We start from the raw sequence: 19,286 nt of genomic DNA, 5'->3' as shown, positions 1-19,286 counted from the left end.
AGGCAAACGCCCTACCCGCTGTGCTATCACTCCAGCTTCTGTTGTTACTGTTTTTGACATATCAGATACCCCACAGGGAGCTTGCCAAGCTCTGTCATGTGGGTGGGATACTCTCAGTATCTTGCCGAGCTCTCCGAAAGGGATGGAGGAATCGAACCCGGGTTGGTGTGCAAGGCAAACGCCCTACCCACTGTGCTATCGCTCCAGTCCACCCCATTTAAAAAAAGAAAAAGAAAAAGAAACAAAATAGATAAATAGGGTTTGTGCTCATGAAAATTCCCTGAATAGGGAGATGCAAATCAAAACAACAGTGAGATACCATCTCACATCACAGAGACTGGCACACATTCGAAAGAACAAAAGCAACCAGTGCTGGCATGGATGTGGGGAAAAAGGGATGATCCTTCACTGTTGGTGGGAATGCCGACTGGTTCAGCCTTTCTGGAAAACAATATGGACAGTCCTTCAAAAACTAGAAATTGAGCTTCCATGTGACCTCACAATACCACTTATGGGAATATATCTCGAGGATGCAAAAGAGCACAGTAGAAATGACATCTGTACCTATATATTCATTGCAGCACTGTTCACAATAGCCAAAATATGGAAACAACCCGAGTGCCCTAAAACAGATGACTGGTTAAAGAAACTATGGTACATCTACACAATGGAATACTATGCGGCTGTTAGGAGAGATAAATTCATGAAATTTGCTTATAAATGGATAGAGATGGAGAGTATCATGCTAAGTGAAATGAGTCAGAAAGAGAGGGACAGACATAGAGGGACTGCACTCATTTGTGGAGTGTAGTGTAGCATCACATGAGGCTGACACCCAAGGACGGTAGATACAAGGGCCAGGAGGATTGGCCCATAGCTGGAAGCCTGCTTCATGAGCGAAGGGAAGAAGACAGATGGAATAGAGAAGGGATCGCTAAGAAAATGGTGGCTGGAGGAACCAGTTGGGATGGGAGATGCATGCCGAAAGTAGATAATGGACCAAACATGATGACCTCTCTGTGTCTGTGTTACAAGCCATAATGCTCAAAAGTAGAGAGAGAGTATGGGGAATATTGTCTGCCATGGAGGCATGGGGAGGGTGGGAAAGGGGGGGTACACCCGGGATATTGGTGGTGGGGAATGTGCACTGGTGGAGGGATGCGTGTTTGATCATTGTGTGATTGTAACCCAAACATGAAAGCTTGTAATTATCTCACGGTGATTCAATAAAATTTAAAAATAAATAAAATTAAATTAAATTAAAAAAAAAAGAAAATTCCCTGAATAGTGCTGGAGGCCCCATGACTTCTTGAGCTGTCTGTCCCTACCACCCTCTCGCCTCCCTCCATCCCAGCCTCACCTATGTCGCAGGTATTGCCACCTCCTCCTAGAAGCCTCCCCTGATAGCCTCTCTATCATAGAGTGCCCCGCTGATAAGATTACACAGCCTGGTTTCCCCGAGGCCAAAGAACCTGGATGGGGTTCTGTGGGCAGAATGCGGGAGCTCCACTTCTCAGGCAAGGAAACAGAGATATGGAAACGGGCTGCCCTGGGGTGGGTGCCTGGTGAGGACCCCACCCCTAGACAGGGTTTTGGCGGGGGACAGAGGTTGGACATCCTCTGCTTCCCCGCGTGGGAAGGACACACGGGAACCAGAAGCAGCTTCCATTTTTTTTAAAGTGTTTTATTGTTTTATTTTATACTTTTAATTTGGGGCCACCCCAGGCTGTGCTCAAGGAGGACTCCGGGCTCTGTGCTCAGGGATCCCTCCTGGCAGTGCTTGGAGACCCTTTGAAATGTGAGAGATCAAACTTGGATGGGCCGCGGGCCAGGTAAACGCCCTCCCCACTGGACTACAGTCTAGCCCAATTTTATTTTTTTAAGAGTTTCAACTTTTGGGGCTGGAGTGATAGCATAGCGGGTAGGGCGTTTTCCTTGCACGCGACCGACCCGGGTTCAAATCCCAGCATCCCATATGGTCCCCTGAGCACTGCCAGGAGTTAATTCCTGAGTGCAGAGCCAGGAGTAACCCCTGTGCAACGCCGGGTGTGATAAAAAAAAAAAATTCTTATGTTGTTGTTTTTGGAGCCACCCCTAGCAGTGCTCAGGAGTCACTCCTGGCAGTGCTCAGGGGAGCCTTTGGGGGTACCTGGGATCGAACCCGGGTCAGCTGCAAGCAAGGTCAGGGCGCGTCCCCGCTTTCCTGTCCCTCTACCCCCAGGCTTTCGAGTCGAGTCCAGCCCTTGGGTGCCCGGATGTGGAGGGCACGAACAAGGCTTTCTAGAGCGGCTTCGCTCAGCCTCGGTGCCCCCCTGTCGAGGTTTCGTGGGACCCCAGGGAGCCCGAGGTGCTGGCGGGCGAGTCGGAGCCGGCCCCTCCGCTGTCCAGCACAGAGCGGATCCAGGCCACGTAGAAGGACACGCGGGCGAAGAAGTCGGGGTACTGGTGGCTGGCGCACTGCCGGATGACGAAGGAGTCCACGGCCTGCAGGACCCCGTCGCAGATGAGGGGGCCTCCGGAGTCGCCCTGAGGAAGCAGGGGGGGGGTGGTGAGCTGAAGTCCCCTGCTGCCACCCTGGGGTGGGGGCCGGGGCTGGGGTGCGTGGGCCGCAGTAGTCTCGGGGAGGGGGGACGTGTCAGCTGTTCCGGATTTGCATTAAGATCTGCAGATGATGGGGCTGGAGCAATAGCACAGCGGGTAGGGCATTTGCCTTGCACGTGGTCGACCCGGGTTCAATTCCCAGCATCCCATGTGGTCCCCCAAGCACTGCCAGGAGTGATTCCTGAGTGCAGAGCCAGGAGTAACCCCTGAGCAATGCTGGATGTGACCCAAAAAAGCAAAAAAAAAAAAAAATCCTCAGATGATGGGGCGGGCAGGGAGCGGAGCATTAGGACCGGGAGAAGGGTCAGGGTTCGATCCCCAGCACCCCATAGGGACCCCCAAGTACCACCAGGAGTGATTCCTGAGTGCAGAGCCAGGGGGAACTCCTGAGCACCACGGGGTGTGGACCAAAAAAGACCTCCCTCCCAATTTTTTTTAATTAAAAAAGAAATTAAATGGGGGCTGGAGCAATAGTACAGTGGGCAGGGCATTTGCCCTGATTCAATCCCCGGTACCCCACGGGGTCCCCAGAGCACCGCCAGGAGGAATTGCTGAGCACAGAGCCAGGAGTCACCCCTGAGCACTGCCGGGAGTGACGAAAGACGAAAGACAAAAATTTAAGAAAGCTGGGGCTGGAGCCATAGCACAGCGGGGAGGGTGTTTGTGATCCAAAAAGAAAAAAAAATTAAGAAAGCCCTCTCCCAGCCCTTTGAGCCACCCCCCTGCCCCCTTAGCTCTGTGTCTTTTGTGGGAGGCCTGGAGGAGGGTGTGACCCACACCTGGTGGTGCTCAGGATCTATTCTAGGCTCTCTGCTCAGGAGTCATACTTTTTTTTTTTTCTTTTCCTTTTTTGGTCACACCTGGCAATGCACAGGGGTTACTCCTGGCTCTGCACTCAGGAATCACAAAAAAATCACCCCTGGGAGTGCTCAGAGGACCCTATGGGATGCTGGGAATTGAAACTGGGACGGCTGTGTGCAAGGCAAACACCCTACCCGCTGTGCTATCGCTGCAGCCCCTCAAGAATCATTCTTTTTGGGTCACACCGGCAATGCACAGGGGTTACTCCTGGCTCTGCACTCAGGAATTACTCCTGGCGGTGCTCAGGGACCATATGGGATGCCGGGGATCGAACCCGGGTCGGCCGTGTCAAGAATCATTCTTGACGATGCTTAGGGGCCGGAGATCAGAACCGGGGTTGCAGACCATGTAACCACAGGCAAGGGCCTTTCTAATTTAATTAATTATTGCTTTTTTCGGGACTACACCCTGCAGTTTTTTTTTTGGGGGGGTCACACCCAGCGATGCACAGGGGTCACTACTGGTTCATACCCTCAGGAATTACTCCTGGCGGTGCTCAGGGGACCCTATGGGATGCTGGGAATCGAACCCGGGTCAGCCACATGCAAGGCAAACACTCTCCCCGCTGTGCTATCGCTCCAGCCCCACCCCACAGTTCTGAGCCCCGGAACTGACCACGACCCGGAGTGCGCTCCGAATGCATGACTGGGTGTGCCCCCCAAAAAAATAAATAAAAGACGTGTGGAAGAGAAGAAAACAGGGCCACTCTGGAGAAGCGTTCGGTGCTCACGGACCTCTTGCCTTTGACCTGAGTCCCGGAGACCAAAGTGCCCACCAGGATGAGACCAGGCCAGCTTCCTTGGGGCCTGGGAGGGGGACTCTGGGGGAACAGACCCCACAGCCACAAAGCCGACAGGCACAATGGGAACATAAACTGGGTGGCAGGGGTGGGGGACAGAGGCACCGAGACCAACCCCCGCCTCTTAGGAGAGCCTCCACCTCCCTCCGTGCCCCGGGGTCCCCGTGCGGGAGAGGTGGGGACACTTACGAAGCAGATGCCCGCGGTGCGGCGAGGCACGAATGTGCAGACGTTGTGCTCCCGACACAGGAAGGTGACCACGGTGACGTTGAGCTCCTGCAGGACCCGGGGCTGCGGCGCCCGGGTGCCCAGACGGCCCCAGCCCATGGCCAGGCACTGGGTGCCATGGGGGACCACGTAGTTCTGCTGGGGGAGCTGGGCGACCCCTACTTGGGCACTGAGACTGGCCGGGTGGTCCAGCTGGGACAGAACACAGCCCAAGGGGAGGGCAGTGAGTGAGAGCCTGTCTGTTTCCGATCATAGATCACCTCCTCCAGGAAGCTTGCTGGGATGGACCCTCTGCTGCCCCTCCAAAGTTTATGCCCTGAGAGTCTGTTTTTGTTTTTCTTTTCTTTTTTTTTGGGTGTCATACCTGGAGCTACTCAGGGGTTACCCCTGGCTCTGCACTCAGGCATCTCTCCTGGGGGGACCCTGTGCTGTGGCAGGTCAGCTGCGTGCAAGGCAAATGCCTTCCCCATTGCACTATCTCTCTGGGCCTGCCCGGGTCAGTTGTGGGCTGTGTGATGGGCCAGGTCGACTGTCAACCAGACTGCTCTTATTAAACATATGCCATACAGCATATATTTAGTGCCGTATACAGTAGGTGCTCAATAAATACTCGCTGAAGGCCAGAACGATAGCACAGCAGGGAAGTGGTCTTGCCTTGAAGGTGGTCAGTCAGGGTTTGATCCCCGCACCCCATAGGGTTTCCCAAGCCCAGCAGGAGTGATTCCTGAGTGCAGAGCCAGACCAGGAGTAATCCCTGAGCATCGCTGAGGGCCACTCCAGCCTTTCCGCACACGAAGCTTGGGACCAGGCATCGCTTCCAGCCCCGCCCAGTCTTGACGCTAGCCTCGCCCTGCACCCTAACCCCGCCCCCAGCCCCCAGTCCCCAGGATACTAGCTCCTCCCCAGCAGCGATTTTTTTTTTCTTTTTGAGTCACATTCTGCATGCTCAGGGGTTACTCCTCCCTCTGCACTCTGGAATTACTCTGGCGGGGCTAGGAGGGACGCTATGGGATGCCTGAGATCAAACCCGGTCAGCCGCTCGCAAGGCAAACGCCCTCCCCATTGTCCTATCACTCCGGCCCCTTTTTCCTTCTTCTCTTTTTTAATATTTTTTTGTGTTTCACAATCCTGTTAATGTAGGGCTTCAGACATCCCATGTTACACACCCGCCTTCATCGTGTCCGCTTCCCTCCACTGCAATTTCGGTGTCCCCCTCCCCACGACCCCCTCTTCCCAGCCAGGGGTAAACCCAGTGTCCCCCTTGTCTATCTACCTCCCAACCTTTAGATATAGCCCAGCAGTGACCACCCGAGCAAATCAGCACCGCCCGAGCCATCCGCATCCCCGCCCTCAACTACCAACCCAACCCGTGCCCAGTCCCGCCTCCAGCATGCCCTCCAGTGATCCGGCACAGCTTTAGCACCAAATTCTCAACACCAGAACTCAATCTTCACCCCAACCGAGCTGTTTGACTCCAGGCTCCACCCAGTGCCCCGCCCACATCTCACAGATCCCGCCTCCATCATCACGTCCTCAGCCGCTATTGGCTTCAAATCCGCCCCGCCCCACCCACAGCCTCAGGCCTCGCCCCTGCTCACCATCCCAACCCAGTGCCCCGCCCACACCTCACAGATCCCGCCTCCATCATCACGTCCTCAGCCGCTATTGGCTTCAAATCCGCCCCGCCCCGCCCACAGCCTCAGGCCTCGCCCCCGCTCACCTCCCCAACCCAGTGCCCCGCCTACACCTCACAGATCCCGCCCCCGGCACGCGGCCCTCAGCCGCTGGTTGGCTCCAGCTCCCGCCCAGGCCCCGCCCTCAGCCCCAGGCTCCGCCCCCACCTGCACCAAGAGCACGTCGTTGAGATGCAACTCTGGGTCGTAGTCGTTTGCAAACGTGCGCACGATGCTGAATCTCTGCTGGGAGGCCTCGGGGCTCTGCAGGTCGTGGGCCCCGAGCACCACATTCACAGTGGTGATGTCCCTGTGAGGAGTCACGGCGCACAGCGCTGGGTCCCGGTGTCCGTGTTCCTCTCCCATGGCCTTCCTTGCATACTAGGGGACCCAGATCTGTCACCAAGGGGGGTTGGGGGTGAGGAGAGGTGGGGGATCTGGACCAGGAACCGCGACAGGAGGCTGAGTCTTGGTGCCGCGCGTCCTGAGGGCCTCCAGGGGACTCAGGTGAGGCGGGAAGGAGGTTGAGAGTTGGAGGGGCTCTCCCTGGCACCCAGCAGGGACGGACACCCCCACACACACCCCATGTTCTCTGCCCTGGCACGCGCCCTGGTAACGCACCTATTCAGCAGGCAGTGCGCGGCCGTCAGCACGAAGCGCGGGTGGATCAAGGTGCCTCCGCAGAAGTGGCTGCCCCTGGGGGAGCGAATCTGCAGGGATGCCATGTAGGGGTGCGAGTGAGGCTGCGCCTCGCGCCCGCCCACGATCTCCGCAGCCTGGACTGCACCTGCGAGCGGACACCGGGCTATGGGAGCCGTCCCAGCGCCCTCGGGGGACACCCCCTCTCCCCTAGCGCCTGTGCCCAGTCGCAGCTGCTGAGTGCGTCTCTGCCTGCCTGGAACCCCAAGGAGAAAGTGCGTTAGGAATTCCTGCAGGATTGGGGAGCTCTTGGGGAAGGTGCGTGACTCCTGATGGTGCCCAGGACCATTGGCCGGGGAAAGTCCAGGTCTGGAGGACTGTGACCCCCAGGACAGAGCGCTTGGGCGGTCACTCTCAGTACTGGTGGGGGCTCCTGGAAGGAGGTACGCAGATCTGAAGGTCAGGGCTGTTTGCAGGAAGAGGGCCCTGGAGCACCATAGAGCTTGGCGGTGGGAGGACTCACTCCTCAGCCTCGCTCCCTCTTGACTCCTCCAGGCTCAAGCCTTGAGTGCCTGCTGTATGCGGCTCCCAGCAGGCAGACACTGGCTGTCCTTAGCCCCCCCACCTTCTAGGAAGAAAGCCTGGTTTTTCACTCCTTTGTTTCTTTTGTTTGGGGGCCACCCCTGGCGGTGCTTAAGGCTGACTCCTGGCTCTGCGCTCAGGGATCCTCCTGGCAGGGCTGAGGGGACCCTACCGGTGCCGAGGATTGAACCCAGGTTGGCTACGTGGAAGGCAAGTATCCTGCCTGTGCTCTGCCTCAGTTTCCCCCTCTGTGCCATGCAGGCATTGGGTTGGCAGGGATGGATGGGTCCTGCACTCCAACCCTCTTGGCGCAGGCAGATACGTAGATGGACAGACACAGACAGACAGAGAGACAGGGAGTCCCTGCTCACCAGGTAGCACCACAGCCAGCAGGAGGGACATGAGGGCCAGGCTTGGGGGTTGACGGCTGCAGGTCATGGTCAGGTGAGGGGCTCCTAAGTCTCTAACCCCCCCATGTCCACCAGACCCTCTTATAACCCCGAGGCCCAGTGAGGCCGTTGGGGTTGCACCATAGTGAGGGACAGGCACTTCCTCCTCCCAGCCAGGGGGCTACAAAGACATTGAGGTATAGAACCCCCTTGTGGAGTCTCTGAACTTGGGGACACCCCCTCACTCACCCCATAGGCTCAGGGATTGGGCTGCCCCCAAAATAGGCTGGGGGTCTCCTTAGGAAGGGGGTCCCCTCAGAATGACACACACCAAGACAGGACCCCTCCCCTCATTGTCCCTGGGCTTCTGACCCCAGAAGGAAGCGGCTGTCCCCCTTTGTAGGAGGGGGACACAGATGTCTCAGCCCTCGGGGGGTGGGAGTTGGGAGGGGACAGGGGCTGCCAGCGTGAGGGCATTTGCCTTGAGCTTGAACGACCTGGGCTCAACCCACGGCTTCATCCACCAAAAAAAGGAGGGAGGCCCCCTCAGCATCCTGCCCCTGCGTCCCTGTGAGACAGCGAAGAATGGAAAACTCAGGGAGGCAAAACAGGAGGGGCTGGAGCAGATGGGAAAACTGAGGCCCCAGGGCCCATGGTGAGAGCTGAGATTCCCAGTTAGATCCCCTGAGAGATCCAAACCCCAAGGTTTCTGGGACAGCTGTGTCACCCTTCTTAGCATCCCCCTCAATGGCCGACCTGGCCTGAGCTTACTGGACCTTGGACTGCCTGGAGGTAGGTGGGGGACCTCCCCCCAAACTGGCATCGCGCCTTGCATCAAACATAGCAGTGGTCGGACACTCCTCAATGCCCTGCCCCCTCACCCCTCCGTGGTTCCTAATTCCTCAAAAATGTCTGAGATGGGGGTTGCTATTGCACAGCAGGTAGGGCGTTTGCCTTGCATGCGGCTAACCCGGGTTCGATTCCCAGGATCCCCTAGAGTCCCCTGAGCACCTCCAGGAGTCATTCCTGAGTGCATGAGCCAGGAGTGACCCCTGTGCATCGCCATGTGTGACCCCCAAAAAAAATGTCTGAGATGAGGGGCCGAGAGAGAGGACAGTGGGGAAGGCTGTGCCCATCCCTCTGGTGGGTTTCCAAAGGGTGTTATTGCCCGACCTTTGCCCTCAGAGTCCCTCAGGCTGGCAGAACTGGGTCCTCCTCACAGCGGGGTCCTGTGGGACGCTCACAGTCCCAACCCCCAGAGCCATTGGTCCGTTGCTCGTGGATCGATTTCATCACTCACAATTGAAGCCCGAAAGACCCCGTTTCCCCTGCACCAGCCGGGCCTGGCCAGCACCACGCCAGAGGCTCCCGGGGGCTCCCCAAACTCCCCTATCTTCTGTTACATTTTTTTTCTTTTTGAGTCACACCTGGCGATGCACAGGGGTGACTCCTGGCTCTGCACTCAGGAATTACTCCTGGCAGTGCTCAGGGGACCACATGGAATGCTGGGACTCGAACCCAGGTCGGCTCGGCCGCGTGCAAGGCAAACACCCTACCCGCTGTGCTATCGCTCTAGCCCCTTCTGTTACTTTTTTTTCTTTGGTTTTGGGGCTACGCCACCCGGCGGTGCTCAGGGCTGACTCCTGGCTCTGTGCTCAGGAATGAATTCCTGGCGGGCTTGAGGGTTCCAGTGGGATGCTGGAAATCAAACCCAGGCGGGCTGTGTGCGAAGCCAGCGCCCTCCCCGCGTGCTATGGCTCTGCCCACCCCACCCCCAGCACCCTTCCAGCCCCCACAGCGGGGGGGGGGGTGGCCCTTGGGTCCAGGACAGTTGGGGGCTTGGGGAAACCCAGGGTCCGGCAGGCAGGCTGGCTTTCGCAACCAGCCGGCTCCCAGGTTGCTGCCTACCCCCAAGTTGGGAAAGACGGGGCGCGGGGCGCGGGGGGGGGTGATGCAGATCCCGCAGATTTCCCCAGCCTGGTGTGATTTCAAAAGAGGTGGCAGGGACCACCCCCCCCACCCCCGCCAGTTTGGTGAGTGCTTCTTCTCTTCCCTCTGTTCAAACCGCTGCTGGGGGCGGGGCGGGGGCTCGCTTTGCGCATGTCCGATCTGGGGTGGATCCCTGGCACCCCGTAAGGGCCCCCCAGAGCCCTGCCAGGGGTCAACAACAACAACAACAACAAAGCAAATGCTTTACCCTCTGTCCTATGTCTCTGACCCCCCCAGAGATTACAAGATAGGGGCTGGAGTGATAGCACAGCAGGTAGGGCATTTGCCTTGCACGCAGCCGACCTGGGTTCGATCCCCAGCATCCCATAGGGTCCCCTGAGCACCGCCAGGAGTCATTCCTGAGTGCAGAGCTAGAGGTACCTCTGTGCATCGCCGGGTGTGACCCAAAAAGCAAAAAAAAAAAAAAAATACCACAGGTTTGACCGTCATGCCTTGCATGCAGTGAGCCTAGATTCAGCCCTGGCACCCCACAGGGCCCCCAGCACTGCCAGGTGCAGCTTTGGGGTCCCTGAGCTTGGCTAGGGGAACCCTGGAGCATCCCTGACACTCCAGGACCTGAGCAAGCCTCGGATTGGACCGTTGGGCCCTTTGGCTGAGAAGGGCAACAAGGGGGCACCTGGTTACCCTGAGCACTGCATGGGGGTTCCCAGTCCCCCCAAAAAAAGTTTCGAAGGATGAACCGATTCTGAATGAATCTACCACTCGTGACCACCCCTCTGTATTTGGGGGTGGGTGATGGTTGGGAGGTGCTGTCCTGGATACTACGGGGGGCCGAGAGCAGCCCCCAGCCCCAAACTGGAGGTTACTGAGACGAGGCAAGTCCCCAGGAGGCCGGACCCCAGCCCCCTCCTCACTGCGCCCCACCCGGGAAGCCCCTTTGAACACAGCCGCAGCAGGGCAAGAGGAGGGGCATCGCCGGTGCTGGGGGCTCCCTGGGCTGCCCCTACTGGCCCCGGGGTGGGGGGGCTGATTTTGTGTGTGCGAGGTTAGGACTTTGGCGGCATCTGGGGACACATTGACCAGTGCTCAGGGCTGACTCCTGGCTCTGTGCTCAGGGATCCCTCCTGGCAGGACTCAGGGGACGGGATGAGGTGCCAGGGATGGGACTATTGTCAGCTGTGTGCAAGGCAACTGCCATTACCCCTGTCCAGGGCTCTCAGCTCCCTTTTAGTTTTGGTTAGTTTGAAACTGACTGTTTCTTTGTTGTGAATTTGTCTCCAGCTTTTAAATTTTTCTTTCTTTTTCTTTCCTTTTAGTCTTTTTTTGTCACACCCAGTGATGGTCAGGAATGACTTCTGGCTCTGCGTGCAGGAACTACTCCTGGTGATGCTCAGGGGACCCCATGGGATGTCGGGGACTGAACCTGGGATTGAACCACATGCAAGGCAAACGCCCTCCCTGCTGTACTATTCTCTGGCTCCCGCTTTTAGATTTTTTTTTTCTTTTTGGGTCACACCTGGTGATGCCCAGGGGTTACTCCTGGCTCTGCACTCAGGAATTACTCCTAGCGGTGCTCTGGGGACCATATGGGATGCTGGGAATTGAACCTGGGTCAGCTGCATGCAAGGCAAACACCCTCCTTGCTGCTGTGCCCCCCTCCCTGCTTTTAGATTTTTCTAAAGATTTCTAAAAGATTATGTGGCTTTGTTTTGGAGCCACACCCAGCAGCACTCAGGGGTTCCTCCTGGCTCTGCACTCAGGGAATTACTCCTAGTCATGCTTGGAGGGTCCTAGAGAATGCCAGGGGTTGAGCCCAGATCAGTTGTGTGCAAGGCAAACGTCCTATTTGTTGCACTGTCTCTCCAGCCCAACTTCCTTACTGATCTTTGATGCTTTTTCTTTTCTTTACTTTTCTTTTTGTTTTTTTGCTGTTTGGGTCACACCCGGCAATGCACAGGGGTTACTCCTGGCTCTGCACTCAGGAATTACTCAGGGGATGCTAAGGGATGCTGGGAATTGAACCCGGGTTGGCTGCATGCAAAGCAAACGCCCTACCCGCTGTGCTATCGCTCCAGCCCCCTTTGATACTCTTTCTTTGTTCGTTTTTGGGTCACACCCAGCAATGCTTAGGGTTACTCCTTGGCACTCAGGGATCACTCCTGAAAGTGCTCAGGGCACCATATGGGATACCAGGGATCAAGCCCGGGTTGGCTGTGTGCAAGACAGCCCTCCCTGCTGTACTAACACTCTGGCCCCTGATGCTTTTTATATAGTTTTGTATTTATGTTTTATTTGTTTTATTTTTGTTTTGGGGCTACACCCAGCACTGCTCAGGAACTACTCCTGGTACAGTGCTCAGAGCTTACACTGACTGAATCTTGAGAGACCATGCGGGGCTGGGGATTGAATTCGGGCCTCCTGCGTGCAACCTGTGCTCCACGCTGTTTTATTTTATCATGCATAGATTGACATGAAACATACATCACTGTCATTTCACTGTTGTCCCGTTGTTCAGGCTTGATCCTTGAGCGCAGAGCCAGGGGGAAGCCCTGAGCACCACTCGGTATGGCCACAAACCAAAAAAACGAAACAAATCAGACACAGGGAGAGACAGAAAAATCGTATCTTTATTAATCATGGCAGCCAGCTGGAGGAAGTGTGTGGGCATAGCAGAGAAGGACACATTACAGTGGGCATGAGCTAGTGGGGTCTCGTGGGCCCTCACAGGGCTCTCTGGGGGGTGGGGTGATGAGTCCCTCTGACGGGGTGTTCAGCACAGAATCGATCCAGTTCCGGAAAAGTGCCACATTGGTGAAGAAGTCGGGGCCCCTTCCACAGGGCCCAAGGGAGAAGGAAGCGACGCCGTACGCCAGCCCATTGCAGACGAGAGGTGTGCCCCCATCACCCTGTTGGGGGCAGACTGGTCAGGACCCCCAGACTCAAACCCCCTCCCTCTCCCCACTCTGTCTAGACCCACACCTACCCCAGGCCATTTGCACCTGCTAAGTTGCCCCTTACCCTCTCCCCCACAAGCTGGCATTTCCCCCAGTCAACTTCTGCTTAAAGTTGAGGTGCCACAGTCATTTTTAGCAGCTCCCCAAGGACCACCCAGATCCATGCCCCCCTGCTAGTCTTCTAGCTATAGAGGTTGTCAAGAAAGAAACTTCTGATTTTCGCGTTAAAATCATTCAGGGGGATGGAGAGATAGAACAGCCGGGAAAGCACTTGACTTGCAAGTGGCTGATCCGGATTCAATCCCCAGCATCCCATAGGGTTCCCCCCTACACACACACACACACACACACACACACACACACACACACACACGCCCCAGCACTGCCAGGAGTGATTACTGAGCACAGAGCCAGAAGTAGCCTCTGAGCAATGCCTGGTGTGACCCCTTCCCCCAAAAAAAATACTAGAATAAAAATAAACATCTATTCAGGGGTTAGAGAGATAGTCCAGCAGGGAGGACCCCTGCCTTGCACGCAGCGGACCCAGGTCCAGGTTCCACCCCCAGCCATCCCACAGGGTCCCCTGAGCACCGTCAGGAGTGACCCCTGAGTGCAGAGTCAGGAGTCACCCCGAGCCGGAGGTGACCCCCCCCAAACAAAAATTCATCAGATTAAATAATTACTCATTCCTAAGTGCAATTCTCATTCCGCCCGGGAGGCAGTACCTGGCAGACGCCCCCCCGACGTCTGAACACTCCCGTGCACACGTTGCCCGGGCGGCACTGGTCCTCGGAGGTGACGGTGACGTTGATGGCCCTGGGGAAGCGGGAGGGGGGCCCCCCGGAGCGCTGGTTGCCCCAGCCCGCCACGCGGCAGCGGGTGCCCGCTTCCAGGGACGCGTTCTGTGCCGGCAGCGGCAGCAGCGCCACCTCGCGGCTGAGGTTGGCCTCGCGGTCCAGCTGGGGAGGGAAACGGAGTCAGAAACTGCACCCCGGTGCGTGCATCTGGGTTCCAACAGGCCGGGCTTATTCTTATCACTATCATTATTAGCTTTTAAAACTTTTGGGCCGGAGCGATAGTACAGTAGAGCCGCTAGGGCGTTTGCCTTGCGTGCGGCCGACCCCGGTTCGATCCCCGGCATCCCATAGGGTCCCCCCAGCACCGCCAGGAGTGATTTCCAGAGTGCAGAGCCAAGAGTAACCCCTGAGCATCGCCGGGTGTGACCCAAAAAGAAAAGAATAACCTTGCTATTTATTTATCATTATTATTTATTATTAGCGATGCTCAGGGGTTACCCCTGGCTCTGAACTCAGGAATTACTCCTGGCAGTGCTCGGGGGACCCTATGGGATGCTGAGAATCGAACCTGGGTCAGCTGCGCGCAAGGCAAACGCCCTCCCGGGTGAACTATTGCTCGGGCACCCACCCCCGGTTCCAGTTGGCCTGGGAATCCCACATCCCCCTCCTACTGCCATCTGTGTCCCCCCAAGGTGGGGCCCAAAGGACAGAATCTGCAGGTCGAAGGGCGAGTACAAAGGGGAGAGGAGTGCTTCCCTCACACGGGGGAGGCAGACCCCGGATTCATCCCCAGCACCACCCTCCCCCGAGTCCCGCCAGGAGTGATCCCTGAGCACTGCCAGAGGTGGCCGCCAAAATGAATTCCCCCAAAGAAAAGGAAGCTAAAATGGGGCCCCTGGTGACTGTGTAACCAGCAGAAAGACTTAATTAGACACCCCCACACCCCCAGCCCCCCCCAGGGTCCCTAAGGAGGTGGAGTAAAGGGCAGCTGGTCATTCTGCCCAGGGAGGGAGGGAGGGAGCCACCGGGAGCCCCACTCACTTCCCAGCTAGAGGGGCCCCAGCTCCCAGGGTCCCTCCTGAGCCCCATAGCCCCTCGGGACTTCCAGAGACCCCAGCCCCCATTCCTGAGCCCCCTAGCCACCCCAAGCCTTCCTGAGCACCAGGCCCCCAACACCTCCCAAGTCCCCAGACTCCATCTCTGAGCTCCCTACCTGAGCCCTCCAGCCGGGGACCGCCCAGTCCCCCAGTCCGACCTTATGACCCCCATCCTCCCTCCACCCCCGGCCCCTCAGCTCTCCCCCAGCCCGGCCCCCGCCAGTTCCTGTGTCCCCCCGTCTGCCCCCCATGCACTCCAGCCTCCTATTCCCTAGGACCACAGCCCTCCCACCTGCAGCAGCAATAGGTCGTTCAGGTTCTCCTGCGGGTCGTAGCCGTTCTCGTGGATCCTGCTGATGGAGAAGGTCTGCCGTGAGCGCTCCCGCTTCCGGAGGTCGTAGGCTCCCAGCACCACCGTGGCCACTCCCGGGTTCCTGGGGACAGGGCCAGGCGCAGAAAGACTCCTCAGTTCCCGGGGACCTCAGCTCCCCAGCCCAGGCCTGGCCCCCCTGCTCCGGGGCTCCACTTCCACTTCCCGGTGCCGCCCTGCACCTCTCAGAGTCTCCTTTGACCAGGCCCCAGCCCCCTTGCTCACCCCAACACCCTCCTCATCCCTGCACCCTGCTCACTCCTGCACCCTGTTCACCCCTGCAACCTGCTCACCCCTCCTCACCCCTGCACCCTGCTCACTCCTGCACCTTCCTCACCCCTCCTCACTCCTGCACCCTGCTCACTCCTGCACCTCCTCACCCCTGCACCCTGCTCACCCCTGTACCCTCTTCGCCCCTCCTCACCTCTGCACCTTGTTCACCCTTGCACCCTCTTCACCCTCATCCCTGCACCTTGCTCTCCCCACCTCATCCTACACCCTACTCATCCCTGTACCTTCCTTCCCCCCCTCACCCCTGCCCATCCCCAGCACTTTTCTCACCCTCCCCGCTGCTCCCCTGGAGTCCCCCTCACTTGTTGCCAAAGCAGCTGGCTGCCGTGAGCACGAACTGGGCATGCACCAGGGCCCCCCCACAGAAGTGCTGCCCCTGGTCCTGGAGGGAGACCAGGAAGGGGATCTCTCTGCGGGCCACCTTCCTGCCGCCCACGATGTTGGAGCAGGAGGCTGAACCTGGGGACCAAGCGGCGGGAGGTTATCTCCGGTCAGCTGGACAGGGAGACAGAGAAAGGGGTGTGGCCCCCCAAAGACCCACAATGATAGCAAAATAAGAACAAGCATCCATAAAGTACAATCCTCATTCCAGCCCCACACCCAACTCCAAAGGGGAAAGAAGAGAGCCCCCAACTTCCAGCTACCTGAGGGTCTCCTCACCCCAGGCCCCCTGTGCCAGACCCCCCGCCCCCGTCCTGGGCCAGGCTCTCACCCCTGCTGCAGGCGGAGAACATGGCCAAGCCGGTCAGCAGGCTCAGGAGTCTGAGGGCAGCCATGGCGGGAGGGGGATGGGCTCCCTGCACAGCGCCCTTATAGCCGCCTGCACCCCTCCAGGCGGGGGCCAGCCCCACGCCACCCGCCCCCAGATGGGAAGTTGCCCAAGGCAGCCTCCAACCACCAACTGCTCTCCCGCCGGGAGCCTCCAACTGCTGTTTTGTGCCCCAGTTACCCCCCTTGCCCCCCTCCCATGCTAAGCCCGTAAAACAGGCCTCACCTTGGAGTGTGGGCAGGGGCTGGACAGCAGTGGCAGATGTGAGGGTGACAGCGTGGCCTCAGTTTCCCTGTCCAGTATGCCCTGTGCGCCCCCAAATCCACAGAGCCTGGAAACTAAACCTCCAGACAGCGGGACAGTTTGTTTGGCTTTGGGGGCCACACCCAGCAGCATTCTGGGCTCAGAGATCACTCCTGGGGGGCTCGGGGACCATGTGGGGTGCTGAGGATCAAGCCTGAGTCAGCCACGTGCAAGGCCAAAGCACCTTCCCTGCTGTCCTATCTCTCCGGCCTCACGACAATTTTTTGTTTATGATCCACACCCGGTGATGCCCAGCAGTTACCCCTGGCTCTGCACTCGGGAATTACTCCTGGTGGTGCTTCGGGGGCCCAGTGGGATGCTGGGAATCGAACCCGGGTCAGCTGCATGCAAGAGCAAGGCAACTGGACTATCTCCCTGGCCCCCATCACAACTGTCACTGTCACTGTCATCTTGTTGCTCATCGATTTGCTTGAGCGGGCACCAGTAACGGCTCCATTGTGAGACTTGTTTGTTACTGTTTTGGGCATATCGAATACGCCACGGGGAGCTTGCCAGGCTCTGCCGTGCGGGCAAGACACCTTATTTTATTTTATTTTTGAGCCACACCCTATGATGCTCAGGAGTGGCTACTGGCTCTGTGCTCAGAAATCACCCCTGGAGCACTTGGGGGATCCTAAGGGATGCTGGGAATCGGACCCGGGTCGGCTGCGTGCAAGGCAAATGTCCTACCCGCTGTGCTATCACTCCAGCCCGGGGGCTTACTTTCAAGGTGACGTCCCTCCTTGACGTCCCTCCTCAACCTTGGAACACAGGATGGTAGGCTTGGGGATCGGGGGCGGTGGTCTCTCTCTGGGGTGCTTCTCTCCTCCAAGGTGGCTTGGGGAGGAAGGGGAACCAGGGGTTCTCTACTCACTCCCGGCCCCCCCTGGCCCCCCACTCCAATCAGCACATGTTCCCCTGTGTGCCCCCACCCCGACCTTTTGCTGCTGCTTCTGCAAACTGCTACCCCAGTTGGCTTCTTTCTGTCCCCCACCTGCCCACTCTGTCTTGTCACCCACCTCTGTTCCTAGGGACCATCCCAAGACACCCCCAAATCCACCACTCCTTCCCCTTTCCAGTTTCTAGTGGGCCGACTCTGGGCCCCCACCACCCCTGCTTCGGTTTCCCTATGAATGCCAGGGGCGGGGGTGAGTGGCAGGGTGAGAGTTGACCATGAGCACCCCCAAAACTCTCCTGCTTGTACTCATCCCTCCATGGTGGGACCTGAGCAGCCCGAGTTAGCAAGTGGGACCCCCAGACTTCCCCCTGCCCAGGGCTGTGTCTGTCCCCCCCCACCCTGCCTGAGAATCGAGTCACTTCCCCTCCGTTTCCCCGATTTCCGTGTGGATGTTACCTTTCGACACCAAAATGCTTAACGGCTGAGCATGCAGGTTTCACCCACAATGGACACCCCCCCAGGGCATCCCCTTCCACCCCACCTAACGCCACACACCGGGCCAAGTGGAGGAGACAAGAGAGAAACTGGGGTCGTAGGTCAAACTTCGCTTTGTTTTATTTTTATTTATTTATTTTTTTGGATTTCTCTCTTTCTTTTTTTTTTGCTTTTTGGGTCACACTCGGCAATGCACAGGGGTTACTCCTGGCTCTGCACTCAGGAATCACCCCTGGCGGTGCTCGGGGGACCATATGGGATGCTGGGAATCGAACCCGGGTCGGCCGCGTGCAAGGCAAACGCCCTACCCGCTGTGCTATCGCTCCAGTCCCAGCTTTGTTTTATTTTTAACTTTTGGGTCTCACTCGGCGATGCTCAGGGCTCACTCTGGCTCTGCACTCAGGGATCACTCCCAGCGGGGCTCCGGAGACCCTATGGGGCGCCAGGGGTCGAGCCCAGGTTGGCTGCATGCAAGGCCAATGCCCTCCGTGGTGTACTATTGCTCCTGCCCCTGTTCTTGTTTTGTTTTGTTTGTTTATTTGTTTGGGGTCACACACAGTGATGCTCAGGGGTTCCTCCTGGCTCTGCGTTCAGGAATTATTCCTGTTCGGGCTGAGGGCTCCATATAGGATGCCGGGGATCCAACCGGTGTTGGCTGTGTGCAAGGCAAGCCCACTTTGGCCCTAGTTTTTACTTTTTAATTTACTTTTAAAATGTTTAAATTTTTTTAAATTTTATTGGGCTGGAGCGATAGCACAGCGGGCATGGCACCGCGTTCAATTCCCAGCATCCCATATGGTCTCCAAGCACTACCAGGAGTAATTCCTGAGTACAGAGCTAGGAGTAACCCCTGAGCATCGCCGGCTGTGACCCAAAGAGAAAAATAAAATAAAATAAAATAAAAATAGCACCGCACTGTCGTCCCATTGTTCATTGATTTGCTTGATCGGGCACCATTATGAGACTTGTTACTGTTTTTGGCATATTGAATACGCCACGGGGAGCTTGCCAGGCTCTGTCATGAGGGCAGGCTACTCTTGGTAGCTTGCCAGGCTCTCCAAGAGGGATGGAGGAATCAAACCCTGGTCGGCTGCATGCAAGGCAAACACCCTACCTGCTGTGCTATCGGGCATTTGCCTTGCACGCGGCCGACCCAAGTTCGATTCCCAGCATCTCGTATGGTCCCCTGAGCACTGCCAAGAGTAATTCCTGAGTGCAGAGCCAGGAGCAACCGCTGTGCACCACCAGGTGTAACCTAAAAAGCAAAAAAAAGAAAAGAAAAAAAGATCCTTGAATGATGGAGTTTCTCATGAATGAAATAAAATAAATAAATAAAATTAATTTTTTTTTTTTTTTTTTTTTTGCTTTTTGGGTCACACCCAGCGATGCTCAGGGGTTACTCCTGGCTTTGCACTCAGGAATTACTCCTGGCGGTGCTTGGGGGACCATATGGGATGCCGGGGATCGAACCCAGGTCGGCCGCGTGCAAGGCAAACGCCCTACCCGCTGTGCTATCGCTCCGGCCCCAATAAAATTAAATTTTTAATTTTAAATTTTAAACAGAGGTGCTTACTTCGGGCTCTGTGCTCA

General features: G+C 57.3%; 2 protein-coding genes across 2 annotated transcripts; both read right to left on the bottom strand.

Moving 5' to 3' along the window:
- Positions 1-2,295: 2,295 nt before the first annotated feature.
- On the bottom strand, positions 2,296-7,821 carry PRTN3 (proteinase 3). Its single transcript, XM_004614911.2, has 5 exons — positions 7,755-7,821; positions 6,784-6,949; positions 6,331-6,472; positions 4,451-4,681; positions 2,296-2,526 (listed from the first exon to the last, which is right to left on the bottom strand). Exons 1-5 carry the CDS (start codon positions 7,819-7,821, stop codon positions 2,296-2,298), a joined length of 837 nt encoding a protein of 278 aa, XP_004614968.2.
- A 4,577-nt stretch (positions 7,822-12,398) lies between these two features.
- Positions 12,399-15,997, bottom strand: AZU1 (azurocidin 1). Its single transcript, XM_004614910.2, has 5 exons — positions 15,944-15,997; positions 15,534-15,690; positions 14,863-15,004; positions 13,402-13,635; positions 12,399-12,628 (listed from the first exon to the last, which is right to left on the bottom strand). Exons 1-5 carry the CDS (start codon positions 15,963-15,965, stop codon positions 12,407-12,409), a joined length of 777 nt encoding a protein of 258 aa, XP_004614967.2. The 5' UTR covers positions 15,966-15,997; the 3' UTR covers positions 12,399-12,406.
- Between the last annotated feature and the right edge of the window lie 3,289 nt (positions 15,998-19,286).

This window comes from Sorex araneus, chromosome 2 (assembly GCF_027595985.1).
Source record: "Sorex araneus isolate mSorAra2 chromosome 2, mSorAra2.pri, whole genome shotgun sequence".
Lineage (NCBI taxonomy): Eukaryota > Metazoa > Chordata > Mammalia > Eulipotyphla > Soricidae > Sorex > Sorex araneus.
This window is presented reverse-complemented; position numbering and strand designations above follow the sequence as displayed.